This window comes from Euprymna scolopes, chromosome 31 (genome assembly GCF_053919585.1).
Source record: "Euprymna scolopes isolate OS-2025 chromosome 31, ASM5391958v1, whole genome shotgun sequence".
Classification (NCBI taxonomy): Eukaryota; Metazoa; Mollusca; class Cephalopoda; order Sepiida; family Sepiolidae; genus Euprymna; species Euprymna scolopes.
The window spans coordinates 85941983-85957129 of NC_136512.1; the positions used below are offsets into that span (position 1 = coordinate 85941983).

A 15147-nucleotide genomic window follows, 5' to 3' on the forward strand; every position below is an offset into this window, starting at 1 on the left:
GTTTAACGAGTTCCGACCGAAATTCCGTGCTCATAAACCCGAATACAAATGGATTGGAAATGATATTGATTACCCAGGACTCGTTCAACAAAAAGAGAAAATAGTATATACTGTTTGTTGCCGTCTTGCCTCGCGCAATTATGTTGACCAAAACAAAGCTGAAATAGAAGCTACAGGTACAGACGAAGACGAACGTCACACAAACGAGCGTGTTATTTGTTTTACTGTACAACTGGTTCTCTTTACAATCAGTCCCAACTGCTACATGATTCCTAATCTGCTGTTTAAGGGCCCTCAAAATCAGTAGGTACAAAATAAGCATTATCGCCCAGATGATAAACGAGATACCAAAGACAAGCAACGCGAACCTGAAGAGCCTCACGTCGAGATACGGTGAACATTTATGAACAAAGGTATGCTCGTCGACCACGGTAACGACTGGGATAGTCCAGAAACACGACGGGATAGCGATGAGCGTGGCGATTGCAGGGGAGGCTATGCCAAGATTCCTCGCCGTGGCGAGCCCCATTTGATGTGACGTGCTGTGGCAGATTTGCATGTATCTCTCTAGCGTTATCATCAAAAGAAGAATGGTCGAATTGATGAAGCAGGAGAAGAGGATGAAACTCTCCAGCTTGCACAGGGGCTCGAAGTGATAATCATAAAACAGATAAATCCGGTACACCTCGAGGGGTAGCACGATAAGGCAGTTGATGAAATCAGAAATGGAGAGTAAGTTAATTAAAAAGAAGACATTTGTTCGTTTCATACGAAAGCCGTAGATGTAGCTCACAAAAGCGTTTCCAACTGCCCCAAATGGTAGAGCAATTGACAGAAATACTAAAGTCGGTATACGAAGATGTAACGTCTTTTCATTGAAAACGTGTGCCAAACTATGATTGAAACTCACATGCGTCATAATAAATAATGTAGCAGTTGTATTATTGAACGATATCTGTTCGTTGTAACAGATTTTTAGCCGACAATAAGGCCCTTTTCTGGTGCCAATTTGGATTCAAATATTCTTTTTTTTATAAGTACAACAGTTCCATATTTGGCTTCAGTGTTGCTTATTTCCTTTTTTTTGTGTGTGTGTGTGTGTGTGTTTCTTGTCCTAATTACTGTGTGTCATTTTTCTGTCTTTTAAAATTTTTCAAAATTGGAATATTTTATGCTGACGGGTCGCTGTAATGCCCGACATATACTGAAATTGCTGGATCTGTTTAAGGCGATAACTTGAAAACAGGTCGACGTTATCCTGGGATGGTGAGCAAAACGTTTATCGTAAATTCCTTGTACTATTTTTGGCTAGTCTGAATGCGAACAAAATGAAGGACACGGGCGACGCAGTCCACACGTTTAAAAGACCTTTTGTAACCCTCGGGTGGATGTATTTACAATCTAATCCGGTTTGTGATTGTTCTTCTTTTCAAAACAATACACAATTAGCGGCAATTGGATCCAACAGACGTGTGTGCAACGGATGGGGAAGCATAAAACACGTGAAAGTTTCTGTATCATGAATGTCTCAATCTATTTCTGATCCTTGAAACAATTCGATATATCCTTTAGGTTCGGAAACGGCGCGTAACACTAAGTGCAGGTTCTGCCTTTTGGGCCGAGATCAGAGTGTAGTATCTGTTCTTCAGATGCTACACTTTCATTTCTTGTTCTCTGTCAGTGGAGGAGAAGTCCTTCACGACTGAGACAATTTTTAATTTTTGTTCCTTTTCTTCGCGTTAAAAAACGACCCTGGTGTCTAAACTCTGTCCCGTGGGGTGGCATTGTAAATAGGAACACTATTAATGGTTAATTTATATTTTATAGTCCGAATACAAAGGGAATGAAAAATCAGGCCTGCATAGTCCAGACGCTAAAAGGCGACTTGCAACCATCGTATTAATGTATTTGCAACTCAAGCGACGTGTGACATTTTGGAAACGGATTGATGAATGCTGGGTGACGGCTATCGCGTCTTCTCCACATACGGCGATCAGTTATCTCCCTTGTAATGGAGTATTCTTTGTTCGATGAATGTTCAGGCTGTATTTAGCTGATATTGCGGTAAATACTTCCAAATATAGTTGTATTTCTCTTTTTTCGTTTCAAGGAACGCAAACACTTAGCGCAGCAATTGAAAGAAAGCGAAAGTGTGCGAAGAACTGGCAAGATACGGTTCACTTAAAAGTTCGATTATTGACATTCAATTTCTTTTCGATTAAATCGGTCATAGAATATTGTATACATCTTTGATAACATCGATCTTTTCATTCTTATTTCTCCCATTTCTGGAAACTGTTTTCTTTCTCTCGACAATCTCACATCTTTGTGATCGTATGTTGCACTAATTACGTTAAGTTCGTTGTTCTTTTCTTGGCTCGTTTCAATGCAAAAAGTATGAGGACTCGAGTATGCACAGACTGAGTATTAAGAGACCTATCCAAACGATGGGCAACACTTCTGAAACGGAATAACAGCTGTTACGCGATAATCACTTTAATCATTTGTTACGTGATAATCACTTTAATCATTTGTTACGTGATAATCACTTTAATCATTTGTAGTAGTGCATTCCTTGTCCGTAGTTGCGCATTTTCATGCGGAATATCGTCGATTTTACAGTGAAAAAGTTTTAAAAATGTCAAAAGTTATTTTTATATTTCTTATGACATATTTTTTTCTCTATATGACGTACAAAGTATGACGTCATGATTGGTTCTTTTTCGTGACTATCCGGCCTATGCATTATAAACTTTTGTCTCAGGTTATTTTCCCTGGCGTTATTTCCCATTTTCAAAAGAAAGCATTACATTGGCTCAAGTAAATTGCCAGCTTTTGCTTGGCTTACTTGGCTGCCTTTTTTTAATACTAGTGTTAAGGACGATTAAACGGAATCGGAAAATTCGGAACTTTTTATGAACACAAATGATCCATCCTTTTAATGGTACCATTCGTGACTTCTTTTTAATTCACTTTCTGAGTTATAAAGATAAAAGGCGTTATATCTTATAATGATAATGCGCGCTCCGGACGCCCATGAACAGCCATGATTTATCGATGGTAAAAGTGTATTGAGAATGTTGATGCCTATGTAGAAATATAACTCCTTGAGCATGTTTTAATTGTACCATACCCGTTGTTTGTAGCTTATAAACGTTTTAAGTTAAAAAAAAAATATTACGATTTATTCTTGAAACGACACTCGTGCACACTCACATACATACACTTTATATATATATATATATATATATATATATATATATATATATATATATATATATATATATATAACTACTTAATTTACTCACATAAAATTAATATACGAAAGTATAGATTTATGCGTAAACTTTAAGTATTTACTTCAAAAGTGCTCAATACGTAGGTAGAGCTAGTTAGTAATTTATAAAATATATGTGGCGATTAAGCTACAGTTCTGTTTCGTTGTATCACAACTCATCAGTGCCGCTAGACTAGCATCTCTCCCAAGCCAAGGATTAATCTAAAGCCGTCTTGTTGACAGTCGGCAGTTCTCCCACTCGACCATGGAATCGACGCCCGTAAATAACTCGTCGGAATGTCTATTTATTGGCTATTATTGGCTTGGGAGAGATGCTAGTCTAGCGGCACTGATGAGTTGTGATACAATGAAACAGAACTGTAGCTTAATCGCCATATATATTTTATAAATTAATATATATATATATATATATATATATATATATATATATATATATATATATAGTAGTAGTAAGTTATGAAAATATATATAGCAATTAATTAAGCTACACAGAATATTCGACGTTTCATTCTTGCGAGAATTCATCAGGTTTATGTGAAAAGTTGTGGTTATCGCGTGTTTATATATACGCACATGCTGTTGAATTTTCTAGTTAGCCAATCAGCTTCCTAGTTGCTACCGGGCCCATCCTAATCAGCTAATGAGCGGGCACTTACAGGACAAAAGCACAGTTCACCCTTTCTCGTTGTGTGTTTATGGGAAGGGTAGATATCCTTTTGTTGTAGTAAGTTGACCTGCTTTCAGCCGAGGTGTAGTTTGGAATATTATTTTTTGTTTTAGTCTATATTTCGGATATTGTGTTAGTTTTATATGATGTTTAGGCAAACCTGCTTTGTTGACTAAGAAATTGTCGACGAGATGCTCTTCTCATACCTGGCCTAACGTCTAGTTCATAATGTCTATCTATTTCTAGGATACTGGCTTTTTTAATTTGCATAATTCTTCAACAGTAGGGGATTCTAGAAATTCATGTATTCCCGACATGTTAAGCTAACTGGTTCTCGTTACCTCAAATGTGCTCGATTGTCCATGGATATATTCACGTGACGAAGCCCCAAAATCTGTTACGTCGTATCCCAGCCCTACTGGGGGCGGTAGAGAAGGATGACTAACAGGGAAAGCTGGCCGATATTCATGGTGCCTGGAACACGGTAGGTTGTTTTTTCTTTTTTATTTTCGCATTATTTTTTAATGGTAATTTTATCGCATTATTTTTATTTATTTTTTAATGGTAATTTATCATCATTTTTTTAATGGTAATTTTATCATTATTTATTTTTTTAATGGTATTTTTATCGCATTATTTTTATTTATTTTTTAATGGTAATTTTATCGCATTATTTTTATTTATTTTTTATGGAAATTTTATCGCATTATATTTATTTAGTTTTTTAATGGTAATTTTATCATTATTTTTATTTATTTTTTAATGGTAATTTTATCATTATTTTTATTCATTTTTTTAATGGTAATTTTATCGCATTCTTTTTATTTATTTTTTAATGGCAATTTTATCATTATTTTTATTTATTTTTTAAATGGTAATTTTTTAATATTTAAATGTTTTCTTCGGCATTTTTTAAGTAGCGTTGTTGTTAAGCTTTGATAATGGGCGATGCGTGACGAAAGTTGGCATGTTCTGGGCAAAGCCGAGTGACCTTTTAATTACATCTGGTTCAACTGCTGAATAAAATATTCAAATAATGTTGACAAGAAAACACGTGTTCAACGCTTATGGTTTACCGGTTGTATTTTTTTTTATTTATTTATTTATTTATTTTTTTGTAAATCATGTTTTTTAAAACTTACGATTAGTCAATGGACCTAATTAAACTTTAGCTGAACCCTTTAATAAATAAGAAATAGTGTTTTGTTTGATATTTTTTATGTTTAATTTTTAATTTTTAATTAGAACCTGATTAGGAAACTTTGGAAGTATATAATTAACCCAATAGCAAATATGGCGACTTATACTCCTGAAGAAGGTCGGAGGTTACACCGACTTAAACGTTGTGCAAATAATACTCAAGATGAGAAGGTTTGTCCGATTAATCCAAATGATGCAAACAATCATTCCTCATCTCAAACATTTGGAAATGTAAAATGTTCAAGTTTCGGACAATAAAGAACTCAATGAAAGGTCCATTTCCAGCAATGAAAATTTATCCTGAAAATAAACAGACTCGCGTTTCTGAATGTTTCGATCTGTCGCTTCCTAATATCCGTTTTCCTGCTTTCCAACTGATTACAATATGGCCGTCTTCAAGTCCAATGTAAACAAGTTCTTTATGAGCCGTCCCCTGAAGTAATCCAATTTACCCAATTTCTACTTCTAACGATTACAACAATATTTTCCCATTGACTACCTTATACTCATTAACCCTTATCCTTGAGTGGCCTCCGGGCCTTTATAAGTGTGACTCCTAATTTACCAAATTTCCACTACTAACAATTACTCTGATATTTTCCCATTGACTACTGTAAACTCAGTAACACTTATCCTTGAGTTGCTTCTGGGCCTTGATCAGTCGTGGCTCCTTTGTAAAACAAACAAAAAACAAGCCGGGATAACAAAAGAAATGCGTCATGATGGCGTCCATGGCCAGGGAAACACTGACCCATAAAAAAAAGGCCAGTTGAGAACAATAAAGAAACAGTTGGGCAAAAAGAAGGTTATGAGGTCAGAGTTACAATATAAAAGAGAGAGGTCAGAGGTACAGAGCGACACAGACAGACCTAAAGAGAGTCCTGCAATCCACCCTACCCCACCTAACGTCCACCGTGCTGTCTGTGATGTGTGATTGCTACGGAATTTTTACGAGTGTGAAATAAACAATCCATTTTTGAAATCGTAAAGAGTGTCTCGTATTCATTTTTTTTTTTTACACAGGCATAACCACATTATCAAGGCCAAGAGGCCACTCGAGGATAAGGGTTAAAGAATGTACAGTAGAAATTGGAAAATATAGTAACCAATTCGGTAAATTTGTTAACTTATATGGAACGGCTCATCAAGAACTTGTTTACGTTAGACTTGAAGACGACCATATTGTAGTCAGCTGGAAAGCAGGAAAACGGAAGACAATTCCACACGCGTGCAGTTCTAAGAAAGAAGCTTTGTTCATGGAATCTACGTTTAGGTTTAGGCACAGATAAAGAGTGGAGGGAATTATTGATAGTGTTTTCAGCTAGACGAGTGTTTCTTGTGAAAGTTTAGCGAGGGGGGCATAGAATGAAGCTCAGTCGAACACTTTCCATGTAAATAACGATACAACATCTCTTCTGTGAGATAGAGGTTGCAGGGAAGAGAAAAGGACATCTCATACGAGGCTACGAAGTCTATTTTGAACTCTATCAAGGCAGGACAAGTCCTTTCTAGCAGCTCCTCCCCATATGTGGCAACAGTATTCCATCCTTGGACGTACCTGGCTCTTATATATCTTTTATGAGAATTGCATCAGCAGTGAGATATCTACTGGATCGATAGAAAGATCCCACCATTTTTCCAGCGGCTTTGGCAACAGATTTGATGTACGTGTTCCATTTAAGATCAGGAGTAACGGTCAAGCCCAGAAGCTTGTCAAAACTTGAGGCCTCCTAAAGACGAGAGCCATTCATTTCAATTGATGCCAGATGTGGATCAGAGTGTTGATGATGTAAAGAGAGAAGCTTGGTTTTAGATGCATTAAAAGTAACCAACCACTCCTTTCCTAATTGTACTACGTGCTCAAGATCAGAGGAGAGAGAATTGGAGAGAACTTGGTCGTTTACTGTCTTAGATGTGCTACCATAAATGGTAGTGTCATCAGCATAAATGTCTACAAATGATGTAAGGATGTGATTTGGAAGATCATTAATGTCGATCAGGAATAGAGTTGGGCCCAGGATGGACCCCTGAGGGACTCCAGCATTAATACTGTGAGCTTCTGATTTTTGCCCCTCAACTACTACTCTTATGAACCTATCAGACAGAAATGATTTAATAATTGAGAAGACATTTCTAGCTATGGTATAGCTAGAGATCTTGTGAAGTAAACCTTTATGCCATACCCTATCAAAGGCCTTAGATATGTCAAGAGCAATTGCCCTAGAAAGATTGCCTCCGTCGAGAGATTTGCTAATCCTATGAGATATAACTGTAAGCACATCTGCTGTAGATCTAGCATTTAAAACGAAAACTCATTCATATATGTAACTGAATGACATAACTACATCCTTCCTAGAATCGTTAGACGGCGGGTAAGACTAACCACTGTGACATCGGCAAAAATAAGACTCAATGCAATGGCCTTTTTTTTACAAAGGCTACGATCTGACTCGTAACGTTTAAAAACTCGTGGTCAAGTATTAAATAATTTTTTTAATATTAGAAATTGCGCCATTTAATTTGTGCACAAGGTACCTTCCGTCTATATACTCAGCGTTCTTATAAGGAATAGGAACTTTTAGGTAATAATTTGGCGTCCTTTTGTGACCACGTGGTGGTCAATAAAATTTTTTTGGCACTTTTACACTATTGGGACGAAATTTCTAAAAAAAAAAGTAATACTCAATTTCACATGAAAACAATGGTATCTACGCATTCCTCGTAATTTTAAGATGATTATATCCAAAAATGACGAGAATTGATGAGGTAGAAAATTATTTATTAAAGAAAATAAAAACTAGAATTTGATGAAAACGATCGTAAGACATAGGAGAGTTCAAAAGGGAGGTAATTTTCCGTTTCGATTGATACAAGATGGCGGAAATTTTTCACCTGCAAACACGATTAAATTTGTTTACTTTTTTAATAATTAAGTAATTTTTCAGGTAATTTCGACTGCAACATTCGGAAGATACCATTGTAATTTATTAGAATTGACAAAAAATAATCTCGTCCCAATAGTGTAGAAGCGCCAGAGTTTTTAGTTGTTGAATATGGGCGAGAAATGCATTGACCCGTGTCGACTAATTTGCTAATCGCCATTAATTGATAATTATTGTACAAGCTGTGGTTACGCTGGACACATCGCTCTGCAATAAAAACTACTTACTTATATAAGATAAGTGTGTTTTGTTTAACGGTTGCGTTCAGGCTTAAATAAGCCCTTTTCTATGGGAAAAGGCAAATCTCACACCATTAGGGGGAAAACACAATAATTTTCAGGCCATTTCATAATTTCTTCGGTAATTTGGAACTGTAAGAAATTTCTTTCCCACACGCCCAATTTCCTCCCTAAAATGAAATTCCACAAACAAAGCCATATCTTTAAAACTCAAATTATTTTCACAATGTATCAGAAATGAAAGTTCTTTGGTCACGGTAAGTCCTTTGCAAAAACAGCGACTGAATTTGCTATCCATACGCAATGGAGTCGTTAGTTATAATTCCTTTGTGGGAATGTTAGTTTGTTTTCCTTTAGAAGGGTCCATGTTGTCCATGGAGAACACGGCGTAAATGTTGGCACTTATTTCAGGCATGATGTAAGTCCTTATGGTCTATTGAACAAATAGGAATAAATTCCAATAATCAAATAATAAGATGCCGAACCTTTGTAGAAATCTTCCTTGGCTTGAATAGGTTCAGAAAATATGTTGTCTCTGTATTTAGAGAAATGTCCTTCGTTCACCTACTCTTTGGTATCTATGAAGGCATCTTGGTTCTCGTTGGAGAACCGCTGGTTCAGTCCGTTACATTCCGTGTTCTTTCTCAGACTGAAAAATAAACGCATGTAATACAAAATTGGCGCCAGATTACATCACCTGACGCATTCAAAATTAAACCAATCACAGACCGGCTATTATAGCTTTATGGCCAGCCTAAACAAGATGGCGGTTGTACGGCAAAACGACATAACTGCATGGCATCCCTTGTAAAATCGTAGACACCGGGTCGCACTAACGACTGTGACATTAGAAAAATACGATACTCAATGGAATAATCTATATTTTACAAAAGCCACGATCTGACTCAAAACATTACATATGTAAAAATATATTCTGAAATTAACCTAATTTATACGAGATTTCAAAATAAAACACGTAAGAATATAATCTGAATCATGGCGTCACATGACGTCACATGATTCAGATTATATTCTCGTATAAAATAAAATACGCATCAAGTGTGCTTGAAAGCAAAACCACAACGTAATATTAGGAAAACAAACAAATATTTTACTTGTTTGAAATTTATAACATAAATATATTTCGGAGCTAAACTCCATCCTCAGTATGTTGGGTTTTTTCTTTTTTTTCCTTTTTTCTTTTCTTCTTTCTTGCCATGTTGTAAAGATGGAGAAAGAAAAGTCTGTTTTTAAAGAGCCGCGTGTTGTCTCTCAGCGGCTGTATTTTAAAATGTTGGAACTGTGCGTAGGCAACGTGAGAATAACGTCTCCAACTTTACAACATGGCAAGAAAGAAGAAAAGAAAAAAAGAAAAAAAAGAAAGAAAGCAACATACCGAGGAGGGAGTTTAGCTTAGAATAAAGACTAACGCATCGCATGAAATACGTAAGACTAATGACATCGTTTTTATTAGACACACAACATACAATTGTTACGAATAAAGTATGTCACACAAGATTATGTATTGAGGACGAAATTTCTGTTACAGATAGACAAACCAAAATCTTTTTCGACAAACTCATTTACATGACGTTATATATTTAAGAATGTATTCTTATTTTCGACGTAATTTCTGTTACACACTTAACGACAAGAAATATTTTCGAATAAAGTTGGACACGTGACGTCATGTATTTAAGAATATATTCTCGGTTGTGACGTAATTTCTGTTCGATGCATAAAATCTGTTAGAATTAACATAGCATCTGTTAGAATCAAGTCTGGCTCCTGACACCATTTATTGAAGAATGTGACGTAATGTTTCTTTCTCCGCATTGACATTATCGCGCATGTGTCCACTCGCTTTAACACGCGTCAAACACCTCTTCTCCCCGCTATTTCTTACTACGGGGTTTATTTATTTTCTTTTTCTCCCCTTCTTTCCGTGACGCCAGCGTGTGCACACGTGCCAATTTGCATACGTGCTTTAAATGTGGCTGCTGCTTCACTCGCTTTTCTCGTCGACGCCGCGTTGCAGTAAGAGCGCGCCGCTAGGTGTGTCAGAATTTTTGTAGGAATTTTTGACACCCCTAACACGAAACTGCGAATAAAATATAAAAAAAACTCGTAATTTCTCTTTTAAAAGTGGGTTGTTTATTTTCTTTATGGATTATACTTCCAAAATAAACTATTAAAGTTGTTTTAAAAGTAATAGAAATATTTTTTTTATTTAAAAAAAAAACAGTAATGAAATTAATTCAATTTTACAAGTTCAGTATTTTTCAATTTTTAAACTTTAAAAATCTATCAAATTTTTCTATTGATTCTATTTTTACGATATTTTCAGGGTCGATGTGAAATTTTATGTTCTTTCCAATAAACCGAATATAATATTTTAGACAAACGTTTTTTTTTTAATTCACGCCCCCCCATTTTCAAATGTCTATTAAAAAGTAAATAATTAATTTACTCACCAAAGTGTTATATATCACAAATTGAAGATAAAAGATCGATAAATAATATATTCAAATTTAAAACAAAAAATGTAGTGTTTTTTAGAAATTTACCTGCAAAATCCGAAGTTTAAAACCTTTTTTGTTTTAAATCATGTTGTTTTTTTTGTTGTTGTTTTTTTTTTAATAAAACCTTGGCCCTTGCTCCTTTAATTGAAAAAAAATTCGGGTTAGAATTACATTTTTCAAGTAGTTATAAGCTTGGAAATACAGGAGGTCGAATTATTCAATATTTTTCACGAATTTTCTGACACACTTAGCGCACCACTTCGTTAAAGAAGGAAATATTAATTGTAATAGAAAGAAAAAACAAAAAAATAGTTACAAGTATGCTTTTTTTTGTATTACTAGGGATTTGAAAGCGTTGGACACGGTCTAAGGGAGATAATCAATTGTAACTTTAATGCTTTATTTTGAAGAAAGATCGAGTAAAAGGATATATTAAAACAATATTTCTTCGGCCAGAGAAAAAGACAGATTTTTATATTTACCAAATATCCAATTTTTGTTAGAGCGATATGTTACATATATGAATGGACTGTGATCGTCAAGTTCTCTTGGTTGTATAAACGGAAAGTCATTTTGTGTTAAAATGAATGCGAGACAATTTTATGTTTTTAATACAGATTTGTTTACACTTTACTCTTCAAAATAACAGTGATAACTAATCATTATAGCGCGGTAGAGGTTAGTAGAAAAGGTGGACCGCAGAACTCTGTGTCAACCTGTATTTTCGCTTTGTGTCTACTCGCCTCTGTTTTCTCTTTTATTTATATCACTTTGACCTGTTGACCTTTTTCTCGTCAGCTTGTTTTATTGTTTTGAAACTCTCTGGATCATAATTTCTGTTGGTTGACCTGCTTACCTTATTTTCGCCATTATTTTATTGTACTTTTTGCTGATTTTGGTCTAGCCCATTTAATATCGGTTAGCTTTCTTGGCCGATTGACGTAATATTGACGCACTCCCATGTATAATGGATATAGGCCGTTTTAAATCCCGGGATTTCTCATTGTATTCTTTTGATTGCTCGGATACAGCTCCGTAACACTATTACAGATCACATTTCCAGTGATTGACTTATTGTGTTCTTTGATTGCTCGGAACACCTATCCCTAACAGATGCAGATAACTAATTCTTTTCGACTTGAGAATTTTCATAGGAATTTGACCTGTACCAGCAGTAGTTCGTGTCTTAGTCGCAGAACTGCATAACTGAACAGTTTACTTGAACAGCTTTCTTTTATAGTTTTGATGAATTCTAGAATCGCTCAATATAGAATACTTTATTATTACGCATTTTAGAACGTTCCGAAATCTCTCCAAAAATACATTTTTTTATATTCCATAATAATGTAATATTTTTTCATTTTTTTTAAATTCAATTTTCACTTCAAATAAGGCACAGTGCCACTTTGAAGAAGGGGGTTACTATAGGGGACATAAATTGTAGGGGTATTATGAAGGGAGATGAGTAGCAAGATATCTGTTCGCATTACACTTGAACTTCTGCATGTCAGTACAGTTGGGGAAGCAGAATCCCGGAAGGGAGTTCCAAAGTCTAGCAGTTCTGGTGAAGAAACTATTGGAATAAAAGGCTTTCTTACACCTAGGGATATCTACTGTGAAGGGGAGGATTTAGTTGCTTATCGGGTTTGTCGGGTTATTTCACGTCGAGGAGGTACAAGTGCTTGTAGTTCGTCAGACTATTCACTATTAAAGTATTTGTAGAACAGGCAGAGGGATGCAACATTTCGTCGATGGGACGGAGGTTGAAATTTAGATGATAGTTCAAGACCTATCAGGTTGGCGACTCTCTTTTGAACCCTGTCCAGGAGTGAGAGACTAGTAGCAGATGTGTCAGCCCAAATGTGAAAACAGTACTCCATACATGGGTGAATTGTGGCCTTGTACAGGATACTTTCAGGCGTAAGTAGTTTTCTAGCATGGTAGAGATCATACATTTTTTATATTATAAGAAATTGGAATAGCTTAATAATTTTGTGAGGAAAATCTCCTCTCATGACACATTTTGAGCCATGTTGTAATGTTGTTAGGTTGTAATTTATTAACGAATCTTTCAGTTACATGAGCAAGCCACAGAGGGAGCAATACGGAAATGGAGGTTAATATATGGAAAGAAAGAGACAGAGAAGATCAAAGGTGGGGGAAGAGGAGGATGGAATAAATAAAGAACGAGTGGGAAAGAGTTAAAGAAATAAAGAGAAAGGTTTTAAAATTAAAAAAAAATTTAATTCTTCTATTTTGTTGCCCATATGCACTGGCAACGCCGGATGACCATGTTACTGTACAATAAACGAATGAAGATCATCTATATATATATATATATATATATATATATATAAAAAGCGAAAATGTATGTATGTATGTATGTATGTTTTTATGTCTGCTAAAAACGTTTGACTGACGGAACAAAAATTCACAAACTTGGTCTCATATGAAAGCCCCACCCTCCGGACGACAAATATCGAAAAATTGGCCCAAAAGGACCATCAGAAGTGCGTGAACTGAGCGATTTTCTGCAGGGGGGGGCAAAAAAGTGACATTTTAATGTTAAACATTACATATTTTTTAATCGATTTATAACTGCCCCCAAAAATACAGGCGCCAACTCTTCTACATAAAGTATACACGGGGCCGTTTATTTTGGGTCAACTTGTATTTAAAACCCGCTGAGTCATGTCACGTGATCTTGACGTCAGCAAGCTGTAATGGCAGTCTGAATTTAAAAAACATTGTTGTTATCTGTAAAAAAAAAGTTAACCCTAACACAAGCTAAACTATGAACTTCTACGCTATGACAACGTTACCAAAGTTATTAGCACGTTAAAAATAGATACGATAGTTAAACGAAAAATAACAAGCCAAAAATGTGAAGTAAAAAAAATACGCTTACAAAAAATATTAACGATCGAAGTTTTTACAAAAAAAAAACCCAGACGCCATTTTCTTTTTTAGTAACACTCTTTAGAGTAAGGACGAAGTGTGTGTGAGAGAGAGAGAGACACACACACAAACAGAGAGAGAGAGGGATGGAGACGCAAACAGAGAGAGAGAGGGGGGGAGACGCAAACAGAGAGAGAGAGAGAGACGCAAACAGAGAGAGAGAGAGAGAGATAAACGTTAAATTTTTCACCCCGAAATCGACAATTTTCGACAGGCAACAACGCATGCGTCAGATGACGTCATGACGTCGTGACCTGATTTAATTTAAATAGTTGAAAAACCGAACAAATTTCATATACGTCGCTTTAGCTCAGGTAGTTAAGGACTTGGTACATTATCTAAACGTTCTGGGTTCGAATCGTGGTGTAAGATGTTTTTTTTTCGATGTTTTAAATTTAAATATTGAACCCTGTATTATTTAAGCCATTTTTCACGTAACGTTCGTTTTCCTGTTTTTGTTTTTTTTACTTTGCTTATACTTAGCGACACCTCAAAACACCCGGGTACCCACCGATTTTTTTTAATTTTAATATCGAAACAGGCTTATTTAAGCCATTTTTCACGTGTTCGTTTTTCTGTTTTCATCGTTCATTTGCCTTACGTTAGTTTTTTTGTTTTTTTTCGATGCTTTGATTACCCCCCTCACTTAATTAAAACGTTGTTTTCTTTTCTAACTTCGCTTATAACAATACTTACATCGTCATCGTCGTAACGCTCGACGACTTTCAAACATCTTTCACTTATTCGCTTATAACAATGCTTCATTCTGGCTGGCCGATTTTATTTTCAAACTTCGCCTCAGGGCTTCCGCTTCGATCCTACCCCCCCCCGGTTTATTTTTTATTTAACACCACGCACACCTACAAACACCCGGGCAACGCCGGGTACCCCTCGCTAGTTTATAATATAAAGAGCAAAAATCTGTTTAAATGTATGCATGTATGTTTGTATGTCTGCCGTAAACTTTCGACAGAGACGATCGATTTTCACGAAATTGGTAGTGTTTTGAAGCTCGACCTTTCGGACGACAAGTATCGAAACATTGGCTAAAACATTAATTCCTTCACCCTCAACTGAACACTATTCTACAGGGAGGGGTAGCCAAAAATCTTTCTTTCGTGACAATTTAGCCAAACACACACTCGCAAAAACGTTCTTTCTTGAATTAGTTTAAATAAAAAAAAAACGACCTAACTTCGCTCAAGCGATCATACACCAGTCGTTATAGTGGCAGCATCGTTATCTTAAGATTGCACGTTCGAGATATTTTTTTTTTCAATTTTTAAAGTTTTAATATTGAAACAGGGTTATTTATGCCACT

At 35.6% G+C, this 15147-nt stretch overlaps 1 protein-coding gene across 1 annotated transcript in view; it reads right to left on the reverse strand.

The window, feature by feature from the left end:
• LOC145255833 (C-X-C chemokine receptor type 4-like) overlaps window positions 1-2661 on the reverse strand; it is a 3404-nt gene extending 743 nt beyond the window's left edge. Inside the window, exon 1 of the mRNA XM_080114554.1 lies at window positions 1-2661. This exon is cut by the window's left edge and continues 743 nt beyond it. Within this exon, the coding sequence (XP_079970680.1) occupies window positions 1-919 (919 nt within the window). The 5' untranslated portion in view covers window positions 920-2661.
• Window positions 2662-15147: the final 12486 nt, after the last annotated feature.